The 13311-nt window shown below is 49.0% G+C and overlaps 1 protein-coding gene across 1 annotated transcript; it reads right to left on the bottom strand.

Moving 5' to 3' along the window:
- Positions 1 to 571: 571 nt before the first annotated feature.
- On the bottom strand, positions 572 to 5906 carry LOC139763374 (uncharacterized). The gene is made up of 3 exons (XM_071689390.1): positions 5865 to 5906; positions 3131 to 3258; positions 572 to 2716 (listed from the first exon to the last, which is right to left on the bottom strand). The coding sequence occupies exons 1-3, from the start codon at positions 5874 to 5876 to the stop codon at positions 1405 to 1407; spliced, it is 1452 nt and encodes a 483-aa protein (XP_071545491.1). The 5' UTR covers positions 5877 to 5906; the 3' UTR covers positions 572 to 1404.
- Between the last annotated feature and the right edge of the window lie 7405 nt (positions 5907 to 13311).

Below are 13311 nucleotides of genomic sequence, written 5' to 3'. Positions count from 1 at the left end.
AAAGGTCGGCGTATCTTCTGTCTCGCTCCAGACAGAAGAGGCAGACGTCAACCAGACGAAGACAGATCACAGCGGACGATAAGCGTTCATACACCACGAAAGAAGTTCCAGACAGATGAAGCTGTCGAAAGGAATATCTATATTCGTGTACAGACGAAGGCAAGTCAGAGGAGAACAAAATGTGTGGGTGAAAGAAGAAGATGACCGACTCTCGTGCAAGTGGAAACACCACAAGAAGGACGGTGAATCTTCGTTGAATCTTTCATTAAAAGTCGAACTCCGTACCTTGTTGTGGCGAGGAGCCCAGTACCTTGTTGTGGCGAGGAGCCCAGTACCTTGTTGTGGCGAGGAGCCCAGTACCTTATTGTGGCGAGGAGCCCAGTACCTTGTTGTGGCGAGGAGCCCAGTACCTTGTTGTGGCGAGGAGCCCAGTACCTTATTGTGGCGAGGAGCCCAGTACCTTATTGTGGCGAGGAACCCAGTACCTTGTTGTGGCGAGGAACCCAGTACCTTGTTGTGGCGAGGAGCCCAGTACCTTGTTGTGGCGAGGAACCCAGTACCTTGTTGTGGCGAGGAACCCAGTACCTTGTTGTGGCGAGGAACCCCGTACCTTGTTGTGGCGAGGAGCCCAGTACCTTGTTGTGGCGAGGAACCCAGTACCTTGTTGTGGTGGCTTGTAATTGTGTTGTTTGTGTTGAGGAAATAAAGGAGTCAGTCATAATATCGTTTTTATTGTTTCGGAAAATTCTTAAATATGATCTTGGTCAGATGTCTTTGGTGATTTTACAGCACCCACACGACCCGACGCTGATCTCTCTGTAACCCAAGTAGGTTTTGGAAAGAAAAACAATGATTTTTACGATGTTTTACAAAGATGTAAAGTGTAACAGGACACCCGCGATATTAGCGTCTAAGGAAATGTAGAAATTGCAGTTCATCACAGCTTCATTTTCTGTTGGAGCAAAATAGAGAGTGAGAGAGAGAGAGAGAGAGAGAGAGAGAGAGAGAGAGAGAGAGAGAGAGAGAGAGAGAGAGAGAGAGAGAGACATCATTTTTGTCAGTGTCTGGACATCGATCATCCCGTGTGAACTTATAAGGTATATTAGATATGAACTTAGAGGGGCGTCAGAGTAAAGAGGATGTAAGTCAGAGTAAAGAGGATGTAAGTCAGAGTAAAGAGGATGTAAGTCAGAGTAAAGAGGATGTAATCACTTATGAGAGGAATGTTTCCAGTACATGGCTGTACGTTGGTGGTTCATGGTGACAGAAGGAACTCTTGGTATGAATACGTAGGATGGGTCGTGGGTGCATTTTTTTTCCCCTCTTCTTTTTTTCCAGGAATGGCTTTTCAACGTAGATGAATTTGTGTATAAATAGATCTGAGGTACAATTTGCGGCTGTGAATCAGCGGTGGGTGGGGATGAGAAATCCTCGAGGACGCTTCCTTTTCTGTTTATGGACGGGAATCCCCGGATAATACTTGTAGGACGATGATGAGGCGGAGGGAAGCGGTGTGCGGTGGCCAGGTAGGTGGGTGGGAGTGGAAGGCCTCAGCACAGAAGTCTCGCCATCGTGGGACTGCACTGACGGGAAGTTCTCATTAGACGTCGTATCTCCGATGTGTCGGGGGGGCTCCTTCAGGAGTTCCTCTGCTGCGTGAGGCACCGTGCCTGCCGCGTCTCCCGGCCAGCCATCCCTGTCGGTGGTAGGACTCCCCTCAGGAGTGTTGACAGATGGCGCGTCGTCTGTCTCTCTCTTGTCGTCGTTGGAGACTTGGAGAGCAGCAGTCTTGGCGTACGTGGGAAGATCCTCCTCCGCTTCTACATCACCCTCGGCTGCTTCTACGTCTGAGCTGTCCGTCATATGTAGTGCTACTCCCTCCGTCAGATTGTCAAGTAGATCATCATTTCGAGTGTTAGGATGACTGGGGTCTGCTGTTAAGTTCTGAACATCATCTGGTGCTTCCGTGTGTGTTACCTCATCTTCAGTAATCTCTGCAGGTGTCGTTTCATGATCAGGTTCTTCTGGATGAGTTAGATCTTCATCACCAGCTTGTGATGTTCGGTGGAGGTGTCCTGTGCTTCTTTTAGCATTAACAGACTTCCGTATGTCGGCAGGAGTTGCAGTTTCCTCTGCCGGCGTGGCGATATCGTCTTCATCCTTCTCATCAGCGAGGGCCACGTCCTCTCCCATAACTGAAGCCCCACCTGCCGCCTCATCCGCTACAACACTTGGAGGTTCGACGTGCTCCACGACAGGAGCTTCGACAGCCACGCCATGTGCTTCGTCGCAATCCTCAGGCGGTGAACCCTGGGAAACTTCGACGTAGATTTCGATAGGCCCATCCCTGGACCCCTCACCAGTTTCCTCTGAGTCAGTTCCAGTCAGGAGTTCACCGGGCTCCTCAACGGGAATTTCGAAGAGTATTTCAACAGGTTTTTCAACGGTAGGTTTGATGAGCAGCACAACGGGCTCGTCAACAGGAGCTTCAATCAGAACCTCAACAGGTTCCTCACCGTGAGAGACAACGGGGACCTGAACGGGGCCTTGAACGGGTACGACTCCCGAGTCATAGCGGCCGACGACGAAGCGTGGGTCGTACGTGGACACAGGGACCGTCTGCAACTGGTCGTACGTCCCGGGCCCTCTGGTGGCGTGTTTGTTCTCGACAGTGGTCCTGTGGATCACGTTTTCCCGGTCGAGCGACGACCCCCACCTGCGAAAGAACGAGAGGTCGTAGTACAAAGACAACAGGAAAATGACATTCACCAACAGGTACTAACCAAGCAACAGGTACTGGTGACAGTCAACGGACAACAGATGTGACAGACGGACAACAGATGCGACAGACTACAAGCAACAAACAACAGATGTTAGGCAACACCTGACGGAACACAGGTGTCATGAAGTGACCCACAGTTTGACTGTAATGACTAACGAGTAAATGGCAGACGATAGTTAGGAAGTAATTAGATGCCATGACAGGAAACGCGAACTGTACGAGTCTGTCATACTCACCTAGGGGGAGACTCACCTGTGCTGACCCATGCCGGCCACACCTGCGGGAGGAGACTCACCTGTGCTGACCCATGCCGGCCACACCTGCGGGAGGAGACTACGGGAGACTCACCTGTGCTCACCCGTGCCGGCCACACCGTGGATGACGTGGCCATTGGAGGCAGCTTGGTGTTCGAGGATGAGTCCAGGACGGCCCGACACCGTGGCCACGAGAGACGCTGCCGCCAGGATCACCTCCTTCTGCAGGAAGGTCATGGACGTATGATATTTGTGTCCCTCCCACACACACACACACACACACACACAGAGTCATCACCAGGGTCATGGCGTAGGAATACGCCCCTCCCACACAGTCACATCACCAGTCTTGTGTACTCAGCAACCCCCGTAACGCTGTTCGTAACGCCAGAGACCAGTTACTCCTGATGGTGCTATAACATTTCTCCGAACCACTTTTACAACAGCAGGGAGTTCAGGACCTTTCCCGAGGGCCACTGGTCGTCATCAAGGACTGCTGTACGTCCTCCCACCAGTGTCCCTCCGTCTCCCTCATCTTTCTTCTTCCCTCCCGTCTCGCATCTACCTCCTCACCACTTGCGTCATCACATGCCTTAGGCCTGGCGGTCGTCCTCCGCCCTGACAACATTACCTTCCTTCATCAAGCTCTCGTTAAAGTCCTTTATATCGACGCTGAGCTTCTCAGGGGGCGAAATCTGAATATGTTTGCCAGTTTTTTAACCTTGGATTTAACAATCCTCCTCCCCGATGTAGATTGACGAACGAAAGTTTTTCTTTTCCCCTTCCCCGTCATATATTCCCCGTCTTGTGCCTGTGTTAACATTACTACACCGAACGTTTGGTTCGTACTAATGAGGAAAGAGTTTTATTCTATAAAGGGGGGAAAAAAAGAAGGATATCTTGATTAGCTTACGACTCATCCTTCACTGATTAAGGAGGCGTGAAAGAGAGAGAGAGAGAGAGAGAGAGAGAGAGAGAGAGAGAGAGAGAGAGAGAGAGAGAGAGAGAGAGAGAGAGAGAGAGAGAGAGACACTATATTTCCTTTCCTATGATTACAATGGTCCATCAGGGATTCACCCCCTACCCTCCCCGCCCCTTCCCTTCCCCTGGTTAAACCGGTGAGGGGGGAAGGTGGAGGGGGGAGGGGAGCTGTTCTACGTCCTGGGGAAGGACCCCCCACCAGGAGGGGAGCCAGAGCAATTGACGTGTTTTGTGACTGACGTCCATCGTGGGCCCTGCTGCTGAGCGTAGCGCAGCCTGGCTGCTACCAGAGGTCCCTGGAGATGGTGTCCTAGGGGTATGACCAGGACGCCGTCGGTCCTGGGGATATCACCAGGACGCCGTCGGTCCTGGGGTTATGACCAGGACGCCGTCGGTCCTGGGGATATCACCAGGACGCCATTGAGAAAGGTGTCCTGCGGTTACGAATATCATCCCTTTTCGTAAATATCTGGAGGAGGTTGGCAGGGACACGGAAGCTGCCGGCCACCGCGGGCCGGGCGGGCGGGAAGGAGAAAAAGGAAAAATAGATGGGGACGAGTAGAGTGGCTGGCCTGAGAAGGGCAGGAAAATAGCCCCTTGATGAGCTTGTTAGGCGGATAATGTCATCGCTTCTGTAGGATCATAGTATACCGCCGTCCCCTCCCCCTCCCCTCCCTTCCCCTCCCCTCCCCACCCCACCCCTCCCCTCCCCACCACCGGGGAGGGAGAGGGAATGAGGGGGGGAGGGGGGTGGTGGGGTGTGGGTAATGGTCCGCGCAATCACTTGACCAGCCTCAGTGATCGGCATCCCCACGTACACACATATATATATATGTGGCTCGTATGTATACGAGATCTGATTGGCTGGAGGGGCGGGGGGGGGGACGACACGTGTAGGCTGGGTCGATGGCCACGAGAGAGAGAGAGAGAGAGAGAGAGAGACTCACCGCTCGTTGAGTTTCTCCGACCAAATTTGGCCTTGAGGCAAGGCTAGGTCGCAGAGCTCCCCACGAGAGAGAGAGAGAGAGAGAGAGAGAGAGAGTCCTACATCGCTGGTGGTCAGGACTTGGAAGGTCGCAACCGTCGTGCTCGGGTGCCGCCAAGTCGTTCTCATGGGCCGCACGGTCGTGCTCGAGGGTCGTGCAGTTATTGCTCAAGGGTCGTGCCGTCGTACTCAAGGGGGGAGGGGGGAGCAGTTTTATTGACACCAGGAGACTCGACATTAGGGTCACACCACTGGGAATATATATATATATATATATATATATATATATATATATATATATATATATATATATATATATATATATATATATATATATATATACATATATATATATATATATGTGTGTGTGTGTGTGTCCAATACTAACACCATTCTACAGTGGGTTTGTTATAAGTTGTGACACTGAGAAAAAAAAAGTCGTACTCGTACCCCAGGTCAGAGGTCACATTGAAACCAGGTCATCATAAGTCATGAAATGGTTGGGTTGGTTATTTGGGATTTCATATGATAATTAATGTCTGAAGTTAAAGCCCCCTTTTTTTTTAAGGATATTACAATACAAACGATTTAACGAATCACACAAGATACCGGGGTATGGAGATGCCTATAAGGTCTCCAGCGAGCTAGAGGCTAACTATCAACCAATAGTAATTTCCGAGATGACCAACCCGTCGTACAATGTATGCTTGTTTGATGTTTATCTCGTAGTTTGTCTTCACGACCTCTAGCTGATGATTGACCTCAGGTCACAAGTCTTACGTAGCCAGGCAGCCTCAAGATAACACATCTTAACATACAAATTAGAATCCACGTAAGAGAAAATGGGACGCTGTCGACTCACCAGGGCTCTCATACCGAACACCACAGAAAACAGACTGCTGGCCCGCAGCGCAGACTACGCTATTTTATAGGGACCACGAGCAGCTAATCTCCTCCCACCCATATACCCTCAGGGTGGAATTACCGCCACTAATTGCCTCATCTTCATTCAATTTTCGCCCTTCATGGGCTGTTTGTGGTGTGTGTCTGAAGGGCAAGTCCAAGGAAGGCAAATAACTGACCAACACAATAGAAAGTCTCAGGGTCTGGTTGGATTTTAGGCCTGTCAGCTGCGGGGCCGTGGTCAGCGAAGCACACACACACACACACACACCTACACACAGGAATGATTGGACTAGCATTAATCCACCGCCCTTTCACCCCCAGTCCTATAGATTGGACTCCACTGGACATAATAGTACTGCTGTCTGAAAACTACACTCCCCCAGACATACACGTGTGACGTATTCTACTTTGTATTCTGGACGCCACTCATCTTTACCACACTCCAAACACAGGTTCATCTTACCACAGGACCCAGCACGCCCATGGTGTACCTTCCCTTTTCTGGAGAATGACCACTTCGCTCCGTAAGTCCTTTGAGACGGTAGTTCACCTACGCAAACTCATGGGTAAACTAACCTATTTGCTTGCTTAGCTGTGCGCTTGTTCATGGTTTGTTTGTGACGTCTACAGTCGTAGGTATGGGACAAATTGGTCGTGTGTGCACGAGCGCTGGCTGGGTCAAGGTGAATGCGGTCAGAGACGTCGGTCAGAGGAGGTCAGGCGTACTGGTGTGTGTTGGTGTCCTCGTGTTCTACACTAGGCGATCGATCGCCCCCTTTCTGACCCTCGACGATCTTCAAAGGCCCAGAGTGCCAGAGGCTACGACCGTCCATGTCATCATGTTGTGTACACTGAGGCGACCGCAGCTCTGACACAAGCCCCTCTAGAGATCGCTGCTGATTGAGTCGCTGGTTCACTTGTTCGCTGGTAAAGGCATCCAATAAGAATATCTCTTTCACAATCAGATTCACTCAAGGTAGCCGGTCTTGCGTGGTGATGGGAGGGTCCAATCTGGCGTCATTCAAGTATCAAGCTGAGAGAGAGAGAGAGAGAGAGAGAGAGAGAGAGAGAGAGAGAGAGAGAGAGAGAGAGAGAGAGAGTTCAGCTCGACAGGTTGATCTGTAGGCGTCCTGAGAGCGTCACTGACACACGTCGCACACCTCATACAACCCCGTCGAGGTTTGTGTGTGTGTGTGTGTGTGTGTGTGTGTATGTGTGTGTGTGTGTGTAATTCCTCTGTGGCTCCCTCGCCGTAATCGGACTGTGTAATCATTCGAGAATGATGAGACTCATTTCAACGGTAAACCGAACATCCAGAGCCAATGGCTGAGGCTATTGGCTGCCCACCAAGTCACTGGCCACGCTGATAACCTACACTTCGTCTGGTTTCGTTAATGCGTAACTCGCTGCACGTAACAGTTCTGTTGATCCATAACACCGGCACCTCCAGTACCTGAACACGATGGTCGACACAGGGCGCATCTGACTCTACCTGGAAAAGCAGAGGCGAATGGAATTCAGAGGGTAAAACGGGTCCAGTGTTTCCTGCCACACCGCCACCACACACACACACACACACACACACACACACACACACACACACACACACACCTTCTTGGCCTTGGCCGAGGAGAGAACCAAGTGAGACATGTGCATCTACGACTTGATGTTGTCAGCTGGCAGGGTTAGCGCGTCCCGCTCACCACACATCTTCCGAGATAAATAACACAGTTTCTTACTTCCACGATGCATTGAGGAACCACGATGCAAGTGCAAGGCTGGAGTCAGATCTTCACTGTGACTTGACCACCGGGAAAGGTCGACTCAGGTCCCACAAAAACCCGTTATCTCTCGCGGAAATAATGAATAATGAGTAATGCTCTCGGTTCGAACCATCAGATAAATGGCGTTTACAATACGAACGAAGAGTGTAATGAATAGCCTCTACAGCTCGAACGAAGGGTGAATAACGTTTGCTATATGAACAAGGATGAAGAACGTTTACAGTTCGACCAAACACACGGAATGTGTGATGAGTGCTCAACGCTGTCCAGGTTCAACCGCTGGAAACTCCCGTGTCAAGGAGAAAAAAAAGACGAACCCATGCATAGCTTGGGAGCGTGTGTGGGGGTGACTTTTGGGAATCCCTTCTACCGGGCTTGAGGGAGGGTGGTGGTTACAAATCTTAGAGCACACACACACACACACACACACACACACACACACGCACGCACGCTAGACAAGGTCTTCATATGTAGCAAGGATTAAGTCTAACGTCGTCACAAAAAAAAAAAAAGTTTTCTCAATCAGTTGTATTGCGGCAAGTTCAGGTCGGGTTGACGCACACGAACTAGGGAAGATGATGTCACACTGCTAACATGCCCGTAGGTCAACATCTGTCATTATAGTCGACTCGACTCCATGACAGATTTCTGCCAAGTGGTCATTAAGTCGTTCATCTGCCGCTGGTGTTTTTGCCCATGGTCTGTAAACCAATTTGGCTGTTGCCTTCTAATGTAACGTAATTAAAAAAAAAAAGTGTCGGAAATATCAAAAGACATTAAATTCTTTAGCGTAGGATTAAGATTTGTTTGAACTAAGAGCAAGACGCAAAATTCAGTCTGTTTCGTTGGTCAACATTGAATCAAGTGTTCCCTGGAAACTGTATATATATATATATATATATATATATATATATATATATATATATATATATATATATATATATATATATTTATGAAGAAAATCATTATCTTTAACTAGAACTGTCAATACTTACGAAGAAAATCTTGATCATTAATATCTAACCTCAAGATTAAGATACGACTCGTGTAACTTTTTTTTATGCATTTGTTTCAAAGTTGAGATATTTTACGACTCATATAACTTTGTTTTGATGTCTCAAAGTCGGGATATTTGTCTCGTCGTAACGTATACTGCGTTCATTTGTCTCGTCGTAACGTATATTGCGTTCATTTGTTTCGTCGTAACGTATACTGCGTTCATTTGTCTCGTTGTAACGTATACTGCGTTCATTTGTCTCGTCGTAACGTATACTGCGTTCATTTGTCTCGTTGTAACGTATACTGCGTTCATTTGTCTCGTTGTAACGTATACTGCGTTCATTTGTCTCGTTGTAACGTATACTGCGTTCATTTGTCTCGTCGTAACGTATACTGCGTTCATTTGTCTCGTCGTAACGTATACTGCGTTCATTTGTCTCGTCGTAACGTATACTGCGTTCATTTGTCTCGTCGTAACGTATACTGCGTTCATTTGTCTCGTCGTAACGTATACTGCGTTCATTTGTCTCGTCGTAACGTATACTGCGTTCATTTGTCTCGTCGTAACGTATACTGCGTTCATTGACACGGCTTGTTCTGATAAGTGTCTGTTATGACACAGCTGATTTTTGGTACGATGTTTATGTAGGTCATGAGAAATTAATTGTTTAGCATGTGGCAATAACGTACAAATTAATTACTGGTAATCGCTAGCTATCTACTTGCCATACGTTTGAGCACCGCCCATCATCCCACACAACACCTGATGCCACAGGAGTTTCTGACATTATATATATATATATATATATATATATATATATATATATATATATATATATATATATATATATATATATGTACGTTAACTCCGTTATGATGCGATGCGCATGTGCAGAGGGATGGGGGATCCTGTCTGTGCTTAGTGAGTGACCCCAGAGCTTTCCTGGCGAGGTAGCGTAGCGGTAAAACATCTTGTTTTCTTGGTCCCGGTCACCGATCTGGGTTTGACCCGACCCGGATCCTTTCCCTCCCTCATTTCCTACCTTGGTCTTCCTCATTTTCCTCCTCCCTTCAGAGGGACTCAAAAGTGCATGTATCCAGGTCGCATCCAGGAGGTAACAATGACATGTAGTTATCTTCCCCTGGGACACCCGCACCTTGCTGCTGAAAGCTGTATACCTGCTAGTAATATCGTCTGCTCTGCCTGGGGGCTGCATTACTTCCCGTGCAGGTGACATCTCTTTTCCTAGACGAGTTCGAGACAATTGGCAACAAACTTCTCTAGAATATTGTCTAATTTGGCCGCGGGAAAGGACGGATTCTCCATCCTTGTGTCCTAGCGTAGGGCATCTGGTGTTGATGTCTCATCAGGGTCTACGACCAGACCCAGGATAGTTCTCTTTAAGTCTGTTTCTGCGTCGGTAAGCCTTCAACCTGAACTCCTACTTTCGACCATGTCTATCTGGTCTGCCCCTCCGTGCACTACATTACTCCTTCTCTTCAGTAAACACGACCTTTTAGCAGTGACCATGACTGCCTCCCTCTCCTATACCCTAGACTCTTAACACCTCACAGTGACTCGTAATTTCTGATCACAGAACACGTCAACAATGGACTTATTTTACTCTCAGTGATAATTCCTTGGCCAGGGTTTTTTTTTAACCTTTGGTAGGTAGGACAGCTTCAGCGAGGTGGTGGCGACGTGAGGAAACACCATTATCGACCTCCCTCCTCCCCGTAATGTTCCAGGTAATTACATATATGGAGCCCCGCGGGTGTAGAACTCCCTCCTCCTGTACCGTATGAATAGATACACAGGACTGGTAGGAAGTAGCTATGTTAGTCCTGATGTAAACACTGGCACCTCTTTCCTCACGGGGACCGGTGATATATGGACTGGTTCACCGTGTGGAGTGGTTGTAGGTAACACATAGTAGACACTGCTGGGAGAACAGACGCGACATACACTTGGCTCAGAGTCCACGACTCACGCTGTTTGCTCCTCCTTCGTCAATATGTGGAGCTTTGAGAGGCATCTCTCCACTCCTTTGTTTGCCGCTTCCCCTCCTGCAACAACACCAGGCTCGTTGCTCCTTGTATTCCTTTTTTGTATGTTTACCCCAGCTAACATGCAGGTGGCGCCGGGGGCGGAGGCGGGCGGGCTGCTGGTGGGGTGTGTGTGTGTGTGTGTGTGTGTGTGTGTGTGTGTGTGTGTGTGTGTGTGTGTGTGTGTCTGTGTGTGTGTGCGTGCGCGAGCGGGGGAGAGGGGGAAGGAGTTGACCGATTGTAGGAGACAGCCCCGGGAGTTCCCTTAACAAAGACCTTGAGCCCAGATGAATCCTCACTGTGCCTCTCTCTCTCTCTCTCTCTCTCTCTCTCTCTCTCTCTCTCTCTCTCTCTCTCTCTCTCTCTCTCTCTCTCTCTCTCTCTCTCATCCACCACCATCATCATCACCAACACACCTCATCTAGGATCGCCCCAGGTCCGTCTCCATCACTCAGATTGACTTCCTCCGCCTCTTCGAATCATTCCCACCCGATCGTCTAGAGTAATCCCCGGTCATTATAATCTAGAACTGCCCCTCACTATCGTCTAGAATCGTCTTTATCATCATCATCATCTAGACTTACCTCCACCACTTCATCTAGAAATATCATCATCATCTCATCATCATCATCACATCATCATCGAGAATCACTACCCATTACCTCCACCACTTCATCTAGAAATATCATCATCATCTCATCATCATCATCATCACATCATCATCGAGAATCACTACCCATCACTGTAGAATCACCCCCTCCCATCACTGTAGAATCATCTCTCCTATCACTGTAGAATCACCCCCTCCCATCACTGTAGAATCATCTCTCCTATCACTGTAGAATCACCCACTCCCATCACTGTAACACCATCTCTCCCAGCACTGTAGAATCACCCCCTCCCTATCATTGTAGAATCACCCCTGCTCATCATGTAGAATCACCCTTCCCCATCATTTTAGAATCACCCCTCCCCATCACTGTAGAATCACCCCCTCCCATCATTGTAGAATCAACCCTCCCCATCACTGAAGAATCACCCCCTGCCATCACTGTAGAATCATCCTTCCCCATCATTTTAGAATCACCCCTGCTCATCATGTAGAATCACCCTTCCCCATCATTGTAGAATCACCCCTCCCCATCATGTAAAATCACTCCCTTCCCATCATGTAGAATCACCCCCTCCTCATCATGTAGAATCACCTCTGTCCTCCACTTCCCACGGAAGTGATCATGTAAACTCCGCAGAGTTAACACGCGCGCGCGCGCGCGCACACACACACACACACACACACACACACACACACACACACACACACTGTAGAGTTATATGGAGCCTGTAACTTCTTGCTTGACACCAGAACGTAGAGTTAAGGTCTGTGTCGTTAAGAGCCTTTGGCCGCCTTACTCTATCACACAGGTGGAGTTCAAGGGTCATCTATGAATGCCACTTTTGCAAAGGATCAGGCGGCTTATTGAGTCGTGATGCCCGCACGAATTTGACGGAGGGAATACAGAGGAAAGAGGCAAGACATTGGTGGAAGGTAGGACTGAATAGTTCGGTCGAACATGGAAGAAATGGAGGGGTGATAAGAAGCCGAACCAGAAGGAGAGATGGACGCATCCTACCCCCGTCAGATGAGGACCTCGTCAAGCAGGAAGGACTGTGGCGTCCCTAAAGTGACTGGCCGCTCTCGTTCTCCTGAACCACTTACGTCCAGCAGTGACTGGCCTTGGGGGTGGGGGGGTCTCTAGTCTGCTTCAGTTAGAAGTAGCCCCGGTGGTCGTGCGACGACCCTTGACCACAATGGTACGATGCTTGAACGCTACGATGGTCTAGTAGAGGGGCCACCCCATCACTTCCAGGCATTGTACCCTGGTGCCCATGGATCGTCCATGTGGGCTTATTGATGGACTCACGTTTGCTCTCTCTCTCTCTCTCTCTCTCTCTCTCTCTCTCTCTCTCTCTCTCTCTCTCTCTCTCTCTATCTATCTATCTATCTATCTATCTATCTCTCTCTCGTCTTCATATGGGTCGGTTAATGGCGGAATTGCGTGTAGCTGGACGGACCGATAGACAAGCTGCTGTACACGGCTTTCTGTGATGATCTACTGTTTGTAAAATAACTTATTGGCCTGAGGAACTAAAGAGAAATGATAGAAGGAGAAGCCGTGTTGGTTGACTGGAGGAAGCCCGCCGAGAGTAGCAGTTGTATTATGAGGAGAAAAAAAAGAATATTATAGGTACGCTGGCTGCCCCAGGGAAGAATAGCGGCAACCCATCCTTACTCAATACTTTTCTTCGTTGTCTTCTCGTGCATCCGTGATGTAGTTTCAGCCGGTTCTCTGACACTGGAGGCGCTGTGGGGTTCTGTTTTGACAGGTGGTTTTCAAGTGTTACGTGAGCAGGCCTTCAGGACCATGAAAGTGGGTCAGTGTGAGTGGTTTCTTGGAGTGGGTGGTCTTGTGGAGTGGGTGGTTTTGTGGAGTGGATGGTCTTGTGGAGTGGATGGTCATGTGGAGTGGGTGGTTTTGTGGAGTGGATGGTCATGTGGAGTGGGTGGTTTTGTGG

This window comes from Panulirus ornatus, chromosome 46 (assembly GCF_036320965.1).
Source record: "Panulirus ornatus isolate Po-2019 chromosome 46, ASM3632096v1, whole genome shotgun sequence".
In the NCBI taxonomy this organism is placed as follows: domain Eukaryota; kingdom Metazoa; phylum Arthropoda; class Malacostraca; order Decapoda; family Palinuridae; genus Panulirus; species Panulirus ornatus.
The sequence above is the reverse complement of the archived record's forward strand: the minus strand, read 5'-3'. Positions and strand labels throughout refer to the sequence as shown.

What these genes read in the sequence shown, in the direction of transcription:
- LOC139763374 (XM_071689390.1), bottom strand. An exon ending in GCCGGCACGGGTGAGCACAG is followed by an intron (nt 2,717 to 3,130) that starts GTGAGTCTCCCG and finishes GTTCTTTCGCAG; the next exon opens with GTGGGGGTCGTCGCTCGACC.